Source organism: Lytechinus pictus, chromosome 2, assembly GCF_037042905.1.
Source record: "Lytechinus pictus isolate F3 Inbred chromosome 2, Lp3.0, whole genome shotgun sequence".
Lineage (NCBI taxonomy): Eukaryota > Metazoa > Echinodermata > Echinoidea > Temnopleuroida > Toxopneustidae > Lytechinus > Lytechinus pictus.
In genome coordinates this window covers 11090521-11105488 of record NC_087246.1, presented here as the reverse complement: position 1 = coordinate 11105488, position 14968 = coordinate 11090521, and the positions used below count along the sequence as shown (strand labels likewise).

The window sequence follows — 14968 nt, the reverse complement described above, 5'->3', positions numbered from 1 at the left end:
CAGCTGAGAGGTCTTTGTCGAAAATTGCTGAACAGGACAGCTGGTGAAAAATTGCAAATGCATCATTTATCCAGAGTCTAGGACGAAACTGCTGTTTTTATTCACCAATTTTTGACAAAGACGGGTTTGTCATGAAGGGTTTTTTATAATAGATTTTCTATGTTGTTTAATCTTTGCCCGTTACGATAACGAAAACTCCCTATTATGAAGACACAAGATAAAAGTAATATTAAATGGTAACATTAAAGATACCATGTCACATCCAACTTGAAAAGCATCAACACTTGTCCTGAACAAATAAAAATCTCCCTGAATTTCTTGTCCAGAATACAAGATTAGTCTCTCTACAACAATTTCAAACTAAATATGTATGTTGCTATGGAACAAAAATGATTATTGTTTAAAACATTCATGTTTTCCAATATATCAATATTAAAGCTGTAGTGATCATTGTCCTAGAATTCACACTAAAATGGGACATTTGTCAAGACTAATTAAAGCTTTGATGGGATGCACAGTAAAAATGCTGTTGAAAAATTTCATAGAATCATGTTGTTTAATATATGAAATACAGCTGTTGTTTAAAAGTTTTGACAACCATGCTTAATTTATTGATAATGAAGTATGCAAAGTTAAACTTTGTTGATAAGATTTTAAACACTTTTTAAAAAACTGTTTGAATAACTAAGTACTGTAAGGGCCATATACTGAGTAAGCAGTGTTGTATCAAAACTTTAAACAACATTTTTACTGTGTGAGAGATTTCTTGAAAGGACAGTGCATCTTTAAAGATAATGCCAGTTGTGGTAACGATATCAAAATGAGTTCATACAGAATCCAATGAAATGACCACTAAAGTGTCTGTTTGTAAAAATAAAAAATATGTGCCAAATGATTCTGTAAGAAAATGTGTAATTGCTGAGAAATTAGCAAATAAGCACGGGATTCGTGTCAAGCGTCGGGCGGACATTCAAAGCAATGATAATACACTGTCCAAAGAACATTTTTCAGCGTAGATTTCAAGATTTCACAAAGTTCAGTTTATGTAACTGTACCGGATCTAGATCCTCGATGATATAGTGACAATTAAGCCTGGTTTTACAGACTTTCTCGTGAAATCAGTGTTTACTGCAAATACATTCATTTATCTTTAAAGTTGGCCTACTCTATAGGCTACTTGATTCATGCATATAGGAGGCATTCATTCCCTTCATCCAGTGATTTGACTATTTTCTCTTTGTGTGAGATATTTTTAATGCTTATTTTTCTTATACTTTTAAAAACCAAAATAATACATGATGTAGAGTATCAAAATGAGCATAGAATCTAAGAAGAATGATTTTGAATTCTGGGTTGGAATGGGAAATCCACAGAACAGATAAGAATTGTTGATTCACAGGGTTTAAATTAATATCTGTATATGGTATAAATTAACACTCAAGGAAACATAATTTTTAATCCTAGCTTAGGATGTTCTTGTAAAATATTGACCAATGTTTCATCATCAGTATGATGATAGTGCAAGGATTTTATGTCAAACTACACAATGGCTTAATAAGAATCACCTGAATTGCAAAGCAGGTCCCCATACTTATACCAAGTAGGATACATTCTTTGAATGTTTCTGTTACTCGCACGACGACAATATTCTGAACTTGAAAACAAATGATATACATGTAAACAAAACCACCCTCTCTACTTTACAGTATATTCATATACAAAAAGAAACAGAAATCTTTACAGTATATTCATGTATAAAAAGAAACAGAGAAAACACCCTTTTATAAAAACTTCATACTTCTTTTGATGACAGCCAGACATATAATAATGTCAAGAATTCCACCTCTCCCCACCCACCAGCTTTGTATAGCCTTGTAGCACTGCAGGCCTGCTGTGATTCTGACAATGCATGATGCCTATTAACGGCAGAAGGTAGCAAGTCAGTGATTGGATCTGTCATAGAAAATGTTGTGGTTAGATTAGTATGGCCAGGCACACCCAACATTGATATCATTAATGTTGACCACATATCTGTTGGACTGAAAGGGATCTGCATGAATATGATGAGATATTCTAAAATACATAAGTTTCAATGATATGTTCATTACTGTATCATCACATTTCATGTTGCTGCCTTTTAGCAATTAGATTTACATTTAGGTGGCATTTATGTATATCAGGTATATTATTTTGAGGGGCGGTTTTGACACAAGGGCAGATCTTAGACTGAATTTTATGGCAATAAAGAAAAGTTCTAGATTCTTTATTTTTGCTCAGTTCTAATCATTTCATAAAAAAGAGAATAATTTAACTTGCATTTAATTAGATTTCAATAACTGAAAGACTCTGATAGGCCCATGTTTACTGGTACCAACTCCCTGCTGTTAGCATAGATGAATAAGAGACCATATTAGTATTACTTTTGTTGCATAACATTTGGAATTAGCAATGTATAATAGAGGTTTAGTAATGTCATACATTGTATCTTTTCCTCCATGCTTGTACTTTGGCCTGATATGATTATTGAAATTATTATCAACTAGTGTTTTAGATTTAAAGAGGTCCTTAAATCTACTGACAGAATTGAACATTTCCTTAACTTTCTGAAATTAAATTGATGCTTGTATTTATGTACAAAAGATGTATTTGACCTTTTGATTTGCATCCTCTCCATAGGACAGGGTGATTGTGGACATTGTAGGTATCAGTAGGATGTTGACTTTTAATCAGGAAAAGAGTCTTGCTTGATTTCTTTCCTTTCTCAAGAACACACTAATATTTCTCACACAAACATGTGTCAAATCAATGGTCACCAACCCTCCATGAATAGGTCAAGGTGGATTGAGAATTGGTTCAAATGGGAATGACTTTGAATTTGAAAAGGAAATGATTATCTGTCCCATAAAAATGCTTTGGCACTGTTTCAGACTTTTACCTTCCTCTTGAATTATGTTTTCCCTTCAATCATCTCCTGCTGGTTCATTTTTATATTGGACAGCGTCTGATTTGTCTTGACAGGTGAATTGGATGGATACTTAAAACTATAGAAACTGATTACAGGGGCCAATAGAGGGGATATGATAGATGAAAGAACTGCAAACAGACTTTACGATACCACAGAGATGAGACCAAAAGAGATAAAAGTAGCATATTTTATAAAACATACTGGTTGTTATACCATGCATGGCAGGAACTCTTTGTACATAGACGTCCACCCCCAACAAGAAACGGGGATGATTGAGAGAGGAGGGGGTTGTAGGCAGAAAGGATGGAAGAGAAGGTTGAAAGGGAAGGGAAGGGATGGAGGAGAAGGAGGCGGAAGAGGAGGAGTAAGAGGCCAGTGTTTCCTTTGAGATGGGTCCATTTCTAAGAAAAAAAATCAGTTTATCCAGGGAATTATTTATTAGTAAATGTCACTCTCTAAAATTTCATCTTTTTTCTTTTCACTTCACCCAGTCAAGTGCTCGTCAAACATGAAGTGTGCTGGACTCAATGCTCATCTCAATCTCCTCCATGCCTATGAGGTCTTCATTGGTCCTCTTCTCAGTAGGGATGTACCCCCCTCACTCCAGACGGCTACCAAAAATCTACTGAAGTCACTCAAGAAAGGAGAGCTGGATGCCGAGGGAATGGTCTATAGACTCAAGAACTTGCAGGCCATCCCTTGAAGGTATGTATGGCTATATCGTGTACTGAAGGTTTCACCATTTTGTTGTGATACTTGAGGCCCGGGGGGGGGGGGCACTCGACCAAAAAATTGGTAGGTGTGTGCCGTGGGCGAGACAAAAACCGGGGGCCTTGGAGCGGACTTATTGTAAAAAGGAGGGTCCTCGGAACGGGCTTCGGAACTACAAATGCCCTTAAAAAACGGGGGTCCTTGGAACGGGTCGCTTGCGTGTGCATCCCTATGGAACGGGCATACGTGTATGCAGCTAGCCCAGAGGCCCGGGTGCGGGGTGCAGAGGCGATGGTCGGACAGCGCTCAGCGGCCGCTTTTCACCAAAATTGCAGCTCATTGTGGCGGATCAATAAGACCGGAACAGCGTAACGAAAAATATGCGAAGCTTTGGAGAGGATTTCTTTCTTCTTTTCTCTCGATAAGAAGAAAATGCTATGATTCGGAGCGGCTTTCTTAGTTCTTTTTCTTAAAAAGATGAAAATGCTATGCCCTGGAACAGAAATTTGAGTGTAAAAATGGGGGTCCCCTCCGCGGCACATACCCACTGTGCATTATATACTGAGTGCCCCCCCCGCCCCCCGGACTTGAGGATACATTGTGTACCACTCATGAGCTAGAAACCTCATCTGAGGGCATTTCTAGACAGGGGCTCCACAAACTACTATTGGTGAAACTCTAACTAAAAGAATGGAGTTATTTGGCTAAGTCTGAAAAGCATCTACCTGCAAGATCATAACTTTAAGTCCCAAGGATCAAAAATCTGAATGCTCCCTAGCCTTTGAAATTGAACATTCAGTCAGTCAATCATTGGCCCGAATTCACTATTAAAGGTGGTTTTGAAAATCCACGGTCCAATCCATGGTTTATGCAGATTTCCTGTATAAATTACGCTTAATTTAGCGCGTATCGGGCGTGTGTATAAAAAATATCCAATGCTGATGCGCGCTTTTGTCACAGTGCACCAAATTGACACCTGTTACCATGGTGAGATACGCTATTTTATTCATGAGTCCACTGTTTGAAGAGTGGACTCATGAATAAAAACAGTGGACTCATGAATAAAATAGCGTGGATAACCACGGCAACAGGCGTCAATTTGGTGCACTGTGACAAAAGCGCGCATCAGCATTGGAATTTTTTATACACACGCCCGATACGCGCTAAATTAAGCGTCATTTATACAGGAAATCTGCATAAACCATGGACTCAACCATGGGTTTTCAAAACCACCTTTGTGAATTCGGGCCATTAAGTTTGTTTTATGAAACCAACAAAAATAGCTATGACACCAAATATATATACAAAACCTTTAACTCCAACCATCATTTCTAGATTTGATTAAGATGTTCCATTTTGTTCATAACATTTGAAGTACTGCAAACTACCTTTTGGATTTGATACTAGAGATCTTGTGATCATTAGATTAAAATTCAGCAGACTACAACATGGATGTACAATGGATGCATTCCTAGATCTACCCCCTGACAGGTTAAACGCCAGTCAATGGGTTTATGTTTTTTATGTCCTAAGGGTTCTTCCATCATGTTTGTGACAGGTGAAGGTTTGGTAAGCTATCAGATGCTCTATAATTTGTCTCCTGAAGGTGTTGATGATAGAGCTGTGTACTTTCATACCATGGAACTGACGATTTATTTCAGAATTGACATTTTTTAATACAAATTATTTAAAGTGTACTAGTTTTCCTGGTTAAAGTAAGAGAATTGGATTTAGTACTTTTGTCTGGTAACTCTTTGACCAGCTATTGACTTTTTGAAAGTTCATTTTGCTATTTGGGAGTATAAAAGACTTGCAGGTGATATGATTGAGCCATTGTTTATTCCATTAGGATCCACATCACCATATAATAATACTAACTAACAAAACTAACAACCCAACTTGTAATTTGGAGACCCCAATATATCTGGTCATCTTTTGAATTTGATTCTGAATAAGTCATTTGTAAAAGGTTGGCATGCCATAGCCCCATATCTTCTGCTTGTTACCTTAGCCAAGTTCTTATCAGGAAATAGAAATGATTCAAAACAAGGCATGTTAAGTGTTGCCACATGTTTCAGAGTGTTTTTAAACTCCAAGAAATCTGTACTTCAATCCTGATACTTTAATTCCCTAGTTCCTTTCATAATCCTAACCCATAGCACAAACATTAAAAACAACCAAATAAAGAAGTAAAAAAAAAGAAAGAAATTGATTACTTCACTAGATTCCATGACAAAGCCATCAAGCGATCTCATGGGAAAGCAATCGTCCCACCTTTGGAATCGTAAACAGGGAGTAATGCGTTCCGAACTTGAACCTTGGGGCACACCGCCAAAGAGTGGTAACAGATTGAGAAATGGGTGATGACTTTGACATGTTGAGGAGATATCAGTTGGGTTTAATGTAGGTATTTATGGGTGGGTGGTTGTCCTATCACTACAATCAGTTGAGTGGGATAGATTTGTTCATTTTCCAGATGGCTGTCATGTGCCCAAACTGATTAAGTGCAGAATTGTCATCAAATTATTTCATTATTTATATATTAATCAGCTTAACTATCCCCTATCACTTTTAATTTGTAATTTGATGGATTAGATGGGTTGGTCAGTTTAATATACAGATCTATCCAGGGCTCCGTAACACAAAGATTAGCAATCAGTTGCTATTAAAATGAATTGACCATCAAGATCAATGTTACACGCGCATTTGGCGCAAAATACTGACCAGGAACCAATCAGAAGTGTTCTTTCATATTTGCAAATCATTGCTTATCTTTATGTAACGGAACCCAGATCTCTTTTTTTTTGTATTGTTTGTTTTTCACTTTCTCTCTCTCTCTCTCTGTTTGAAATTCTTTACTCATTATGCATCGCTTTACCTAATCTCGCTCCCCCTTCTCTCTCTCTCTCTACTCTCCTCTCTATTTTTTATTCTTCTCACTCTATGTTATTTGTCTCCCTTGTCTGCCTGAGCTCATCCATTCTTAATGTATCTATGTAAGTGTATCTTTCCTTCTCAGCTAGTCTAGATCTAGATGTCAGTCCTTATTTGTTCGTTAAACCCTACACTCGCTCATTGCACATTGCATCCCGAGCCAAATTTCACCTCATCCTCCATGTACTATGAGAGAGTGGAAAGTTGGAGGACCAGGCATATCGGTGTGTATACTATATGCAATGAGTGAGTGTAGGGCTTTCCGAACAAATGACTAGTGACGTCCAGACCTAGACTACTTCCAGCCCGTATAATTCAGTAAAGGTTTACTGTCATATCCAATAACTATTCCAATGACTCTATGCCTCTAGTACTACAGAAGCCATCTTTCATACACTCATTAGCTTCAATTTAAGAGCTCTAATCACTGGAATGCATACACAGACACCCAACTTAAATTAGGTTATCTGCCCTTAATACACTCTCCATGTAAATCAATGGATATGTTCACACAACACATTTGTGATTACATTTGCAAAACTTTGAATTTCAAAAGTGAGTCCAGATATCTGTAACTTTGTCAGTTCCCTGGACTCGTAAATGTCTCTGAATGGTTTGAAATATTGAATATTCAAAGCAAAAGGAATGTATTGTGCATGGATGGTCTTATTAAAAAAAAATAAAAAAATTTGAGATAAACACTGTAGTTTCAACCAAAAAATTACTTTTTTTCTTTCCAGGGCTCTTTTTGGAGAAACTTAAACATTTTCCAGGGCTACTTTTTCATTTTCCAGGGCTCTTTTTCCACTTTCCAGGGCTACAATTTCTGGAGCTATTTCGCGGCTTTTTTGCGTTTGTGTGTGTGTCTGTGTGTGTGTATGTGTGTGTGTGTGTATATATACACGGTAGCTAGCATATACGGTGTAATCATACGCGTGTACTGTACATGCGATCGCGACGAAGCTTCGAAGCAGCGTGGCGCGAGCTAGCGAGAAGTACGTACCGGTACCATCTCGAATTCATAGGCACATGTACCACATGCACTATTCACGCTCGTAAACAGAGATTCACAGGTAAGTTCTCTTAGCTGACACGATCCTATGATGGACTCGCGTGCGCTGAAATGAGCAATGTTATTGTGCCACTGTATCTTGTATTTGCTTGTGTGACTCTGCGGGCAGCTCCGTGGTGATTTACGTACATATATACGTGATGTTCGCAACTGCAGTCGGGCAATGAGTTTGGGATTTTGTAGCACAATTGGTGTGCGCGTAGGAAACAGCTCAAGATTGTAATATAAGCGGTCACACGCAAATGCAAACAAGTACACATTTAAATGCAATATAATGTATAATGTATAATTTAAATGCAATCACGTACGTATGCATGAAATGCTACATAAATATACAGTGTTGACGGGGGCGATTATGAGTTTTGCAGTCGCCCTCGTGTGAATGTTTTTAGCCCTTTTCCGGGGCTCTTTTTGGACTTTCCGGGGCGAATTCGCCCGCCGCCCCCGTGTAATTTTTTGGTTGTGTAGTTTGCTTAACTTCAGAATTGCAGAATGTCATGTGAACATAGTTTCTAAAGCCCTTCGTGTGCTCTGTAATAGATTCAATAATATGCCCAAGTCTGATGGGCCACTCTTCAGCTAATCTCAAATTCAAGATGTTTGAAAAAAGTAATGCCTACATCAATGATATGTAAAAAGTAAAGAAGTTTAGAAATCATTTGTGCAATTTCAGTTTATTTATTTTTTGTTGCTGAAGCTATGTTGGCAATCGCATGAATAAGAGGCTGTTCTCACTACGTTCCTAAAACTAGTTTACTGGAAACTAGTTTAACGCGTAGTGAGAACGGTCGAAGTGGTCTTGGAAGCGATCTTCCAAACCAGTTTGGAAAACCACCTCGCGATGTAGTTTTCAAGATCGCCTTGCCTCGTTAAACTGGTTTAAGCGTAAGTGAGGACACAACCATTCTTCGAGAAGCGATCTTCGCACATTTTGAGCGCGCTACTCCACACGACAGGTGTAGAATGCCTATGCTGCGGTTTCGAATTTCGCGCGAAACGTGTCACCCCACTGAGAGCATTTCCATAGCAACAAGAGCGCTTTGCGTGAAGTGATTTTAAAACCACTTTCGTGTGATCAAGTTGGAACGCTAGCAAAGCGATCTTCCAAACTGGTTTTCTGAATCGGTTTCCAGTAAACTAGTTTTGGAAAGCGTAATGAAAACGGCCTCTAACAGTGCTTCTATATGTTATTTTACAAATCAGTTACAATATACAAATAGCGAATAGGCAGGAGTGCGATGGTGCGAGATTTCGCATGAGGTGAAAGAAAGATGCTCTTTTCACCGAGGCGTTAGCCGAGTTGAATAGAGCGTCTCTTTCTTTCACCGAATGCGAAATCTCGCACCATTGCACAAACAAGAATATTTGCTATTTGTGTTGCACAACGCCTCGGAATCTAGCGAAAATATGAAAAAACAAGAGTTTTTCCCTGCAGTTATCTATGAAAAGGGAGCAAAAATATTGAAAGCGTAAAGCAAAATCCCACAACCGCACTTGACCTTGGGCAGCATTGCGCATTTAGCCAGCAGGCTATACACGTATTGCACCTTCATTTTTACTGAGCGCAATGAATAAAATCGTATTGTGATGTCACCTCCTAAAGCCGTGCAACGGTACATTTTGGATGGTACGTCGACGTCGTGCGTGCAACGGTACGAATGTTTGACATTCAGTCTGATCCATTTGCTCGCGTACAAGCTAAGTAGGCGTTGTACAATATAGTTTAGCAGTAAGCCACAAAGAAATATAATTATAAATGTGCCTTCTTCTAACTGATGGTCCCATCTCACCATGAACTTGGATCTTGCCTTATATTTGTGTAAGCACCACCAGAATCTTTATGTGCAATATATGGATATATCAAAGTTTATTTTATTATTCTAGTTGATACGCTGTAGATGCAATATATTATAAGAAGGCATAAGTAAGTTTTACCATCTATGATAAAAGTCAATAAAAATACCTGCTATGAGGTTATAAGTAAAATGTGATATTAAAGACCAGTTTTGAAGATTTATGTATTCACATTTTCTCTTTAATTCTGTTTTGTTAATACTCTAACAGATGGCCCATCCATTGAAGGAAGAACGGCACACCCCAAGAGGAAATAACACCTTAATGTCTTAGCATCGCTGAAAGAAACGACCATTAGGACTACATTCTAGTGGTAACATCTTTCCACATCCACAATGAAATCTGCAACAGATGGTGAAAATCTACCTGCAGTGGAATGCTAAGCATGGCAAGAATTCATCCAGAGGAATGATATAATCATCAGAAGAGCACATGGATAGAACATTACAAAATTGTGAATACATGGGGCATGTAGACAGCAACATTTAATGTTGACTGGCTCTGTCACTGGCATTTATATTCTGAGTTGCCTCTGGCTCCTGCAATCTGTTTACCATAGGATAGAGTTTTTGTAGAAAAATCTTTCATTACGTTGAAATATGCTGTGAATGGTTCAAATTCAAGCAAATGAGAAACCATAGAACACTTTTAAAAAAATCTTAAAAATTAAATTTTGAAAAAGTGCTGCCATTCTGATGTAGGCAAAATCATGTTCGACTCTTCCTTTTTATTAGTACTTTAAAATTGGCAGCGATATATTTTATCTGAAAAAAAAAGAAACATAACATCATTCTGATGCAGCAAGAAGAAAATTTTGACTAGTGAGATTTGGGAGCATTTCATGAAACACTTTTTCACTGACAGTTTTGCTCTGAGCCATTCAGAAGCAAGAATTTCAGTAGCTTATAACAACTAGTCAATGAACATCACATAGATATTTGTTTCATGAAATAGCTCCCAAGATTAATATAGTGGTGTAAAATGAGTTTAATGCAGCTTCCTAGTAGAAGAATCTTACTAGGATCCAGAATGTGAATTTGATTAAAGTGAAATTTCTAACCAAAGGCTTTTAATCATAAACCACCTCGAATGTGCAATTTGATTTGAAAGAGATTTTATACACAAAAACAAAAATTGACTATAATAATTGTACCTTTTTATGTCACGCCTTATGTTTCTGATCAGTTTCATTTGTCCCTTATCAATATTTTTGCTCATTTTTTTCATTTTCTTACTGTTTTTTTAATAATTTTTTTCCTTTATTTCTTTCTCTCTGTCTTTCTTTATTTTTTACTATCTATCTATCTATCTATCTATCTATCTATCTATCCCTCTCTTAGGATTTTCACATCATTGTCACATAGCAACAGATTCTACAATTTATTATTCAAACCCAAAATAATAGAAATTGTGCACATCCCTTGAGAAGACTTGTTATGGCAGATAATGGTATGAAGATCATTCCATAGCCCAGGTTGTTTTGATTGAAATGTGTAAGCAAATATTTTTGAAAATATTTGTACTCGTCAAAGCAGACCTGCCAACCAGTACGTTTTTGCAACCAAAATACGGCAGTACGTTTTTTCTTTAAAAAATAAGTTTTTGTAAAAATCGTAATTTATTGAGAAAAATCATCTCTATAAATATGTCTCTATTTCATAAAACTTACACAAATATGGTTATTAGATCAATGTAATTTCAGGTAACTTTTTGTTTCCAATCATTTTGTTAAAACCAGGGTGAGATATACACATGTTTCAATGTTTTTTTTTCATCTGCAAGAGCAGTGCGCATTTTAGCTTGAGCGCCGCGATGAGCGAGTGCGCCACACATTTTATTATGAAATACATTTTTTTGGGAAAAATACATTTTTTGAAATCACAGAATACAATATTTCATTCCCAGAGGTTGGCAGGTCTGTCAAAGGACATATTATCATTGATAAACCCACAAAAATGTTGAAACCAGTGTTAGGGAATTATCATTAAATGATGATTTCCTTACAATTTTATCAATTTATAATTCATGTAATGAATTGATTTCTTTGTTGTATTGTCTGTATATTAGAAATTTGCTTCTGAAGCTGTTTGGGAATGGGAATATGTAATTAGAAAAAAAATATATTATTTCATATCTGTATTGCATTTGCGACCAATTCAATTGCATTTGTGATTATAGACATTTGTTTTATTACCCTTGGTGTATTTTTATTCATTATCCTTTTTTTCTTCTTCACATTTTGATGTTCTATATTTTGGGTTAATGATTTGGTATGATGTATCGCCAATGTTTATTATTTGAAGTAAAGGTATATGTACATGTAATTTGTTTTGAACTTGATTTTACATTCTTTTTTTACAATATTTCATGCAGCTTTTTTCTTGATTCGAGAATTTCTATGTGTGTGTTTAAATATATATTGTTTCAACTGTAGAAGGATGCCTGGGAATGGAGGGGAGAGAGGGCGGGGAATCGTGATGGTAGCAAGGAGATTGAATGGTTATTGGGGTAAGTTAGATGGGAAGGGCAGTCAAGGCATAAGGCACATTAATTGGAAGCCAATATTTAGCTGAATAGTGACAGTACAGTATATTTATTACCAAGAGAGTAGCCATTATGCCATTTATTAATAATGCCATTGTAGGTATATACATATTGTTTTAAACATCTTCTTTGACAAGTAAGTGGGTAGAATTGGTGAGAAATCCATCATTCATCTTAAAGGTTCATTGATCAAATAATCTCTGAATCAATTTAAATAGGTAGTGTGTAAAAACAGGTTGATATCGTGGCACCTGAATGTAGCTCCACACCAAATCTTTTTGAAAGAACACAGCAAGCGTCTTTTCATCACTAATCCTCACAGTTCTTCAGAGACAAAACAATAAGGGATATTGGAAAGCTGAGTGTGTGACAGTTATATAGCACCTCAGTAGTGGGATTCATGCTAAAAGACTTCCCACAGAATATTTGCTTAGGTGTCCTATTTATGTGATTTGAAGTATGTCCGATTTGTAAATTCTGGAATATATCACTACCTTTTTATCATTGTAATGTATTATATGCAAATTAAATTGCTTTTATAGAAAGTGAACATTCCAGTATAAATATTTTATAATTGAAGAGGAATATGAGAATGAAATAGTGTAAAAACTTTTAAACAAGAACTCTTTTTCAAGGTAAAGAAGCATGGCAGCTGCAAAGTCATATTTAATGCTGAATATATAAAGATTTTGCTTGTGAATATGTCTAGGTGTTGTGGCTCGGCGAATGAGTCTGTGGATTTTGAATCACAAGGTCCCGAGTTAATCTACATTTGTCACTTTCCACCAAGGTTTAATAAATGGATACCCCAAAAGAGTGCATTCCTTCAATGCTGAACGAGCTAGCCATGCTTAACATAAAGTCATGGTAAGAGTATGCTATATAGATGTTGCATATTCTAATCAGTATAATACCACATGCAAGCTCATTTAGCAATCGTGGCTAAGGTAAATAATACCACTTCCCTTCCAAAATATTAGAATAAATTGCAAGTTGCAGTGCACTGTCTGTTTGATAACAAACATTGTAAAATAAACAATATACTTTTTTTGGGGTAACCGGTATTATTACAGGTTTCATGTTTTCGTGTCACAAAACATTCATGCTGCATATTATATTTAATTAAATCAATAGAAAATTGCATAGTTTTATTAGGCCTTGTGTAAATATTCATGTTGCTATGTAAGGCATTCCTTAGACACTGTACTAGTGAGAGAAAATGGAAATGGACAACATTTCTTATTTTTGATGTACATGTATATGTAAGTTTACTTTAGTTCATACATGTACATGTATTTTCTCTTTGTAATGGATATGCTCTGGTTCATGGTCATGAATACATAGTGTATTTGTTTAATATTTTGTATGTGTATATACCAAATGATTGTGTAGGTCAGCAGTTCTTATCATGGGCATCCTTTAATGCAGATGACAGATATAGAAACAAAAATCTCTCCAACAAAGGGCAATTATTCATCAAATTTGAACAAAATTAGTTTTAACGTGGAGAAGGTTTATGGTTCACCATGTGTAATATGAAGAAGGGAAAGGAAATACAGGCAGAAAAATTGAAATGGAAAGACAAAGGATGAAAAGAGGAAATTAGAGGTATTGTTTTCTTGAAAGAGTGAAGTCCTGAAAAGGACTGTGAACCAGATGAGATGAGCTGAATATAGCTTGAGAAGCGATGGTTTGAGTAGAAGCAGGTTGAAGTGAAGAGAGGTTACTCAACGTTTCGTGCAGGTTGACTGTCCGTCTTCAGGAGTTTAGTTTTATTAAAAAATGTTGCCATGATTTCAGTCCCTTAAAATAGTTGTTTTTAACATAACTAGTGATAGGTTTGGTGGAACATGATTCCAATACAATTTTTTAGTTATTCTGTTGTTGGAGGGATTATTATTGCAAGATTGTGTATACCATGAAGCAGAGCATTAAATCCAAGGGGCTGTTTCACAAAGCTGTTTGTAAAGTTATGCATGATTTTAGTAACGATTGGAATATGAAGTACCAAAGTATGAGCTCAATTTTTATCCTAAAACATTATCGAACTGATTGCATATCAAACAAAAATATTCTTTACCTTGAAAAAGGATCTATTTACTTCATCAATAAAGATGCACATTTCAGATTTAGCTGTTGCGAATTATAAACGTTTGAGACATGCTTCTGTTTTGTTATATTCTGATCATTTGTAAATTTGTGCATAACTTTACAAATAGCTCTCTGAAACACCCCCAAAGAGCTTGTGTCATGTTGATATAAGCCAATTTCATATTATCTTGTGGAAGTTCAATTAGAAATGAAGTGCAAATAATGAGATTGTGATGACGGAGTGTGAAGAAAATAGCAATATTTATATTAAGACCAACTGTAGATTGCTCATGATGTTTTGGGGCTTTAGCAACTTGCCAATATTTCTTTTGCGTATGTTCGTGCAAAATCTTTTTTTTTGCTTAAATTGCTCATATTCAAATATTTTGGAGTTATGCTCATCCTGCAAAACTTGTGTGAATGTGGAGTGTGAATTTTCTTATTGAAAAATGATAAAATTTGCCTTTTTATAATGTATTTGTATATTACAGCAAAACAATAAATTTATAGTATTGGTATTCTATTTGATTGTATTTGGTGTTTCTCAAATTTTAGTTTCTTCTCTGGGAGTGTCTACACACCTCTCTCTCCACTTTATCCTATTAATGCATTCATCCCAACCCTTTCTCAACATATCTTTTCTCTCTTTTGCTGTCTATTAATGTGGTCATCTCTCTCTCTTTGATCCCCCATGGGTACCATTTTGCTTTTACCCATCCAATTCTTTTCTTTGTCTTCCACCCCCCCCCCCCTAGTGATGTTTTGTAATGTTATCTTTCTAACCCGCTTTCACTCCA

At 36.2% G+C, this 14968-nt stretch overlaps 1 protein-coding gene across 7 annotated transcripts in view; it reads left to right on the top strand.

The window, feature by feature from the left end:
- LOC129254837 (extracellular tyrosine-protein kinase PKDCC-like) overlaps positions 1-14694 on the top strand; it is a 59429-nt gene extending 44735 nt beyond the window's left edge. For all 7 annotated transcript variants that reach the window (XM_064109307.1, XM_064109311.1, XM_064109318.1 and 4 more), the window contains 2 exons: positions 3457-3670; positions 9747-14694. In XM_064109307.1, coding sequence (XP_063965377.1) covers positions 3457-3668 — 212 coding nt within the window. In that variant the 3' untranslated portion in view covers positions 3669-3670; positions 9747-14694. The remainder of the gene's footprint in view (positions 1-3456; positions 3671-9746) is intronic.
- The last annotated feature ends 274 nt before the right edge of the window (positions 14695-14968 follow it).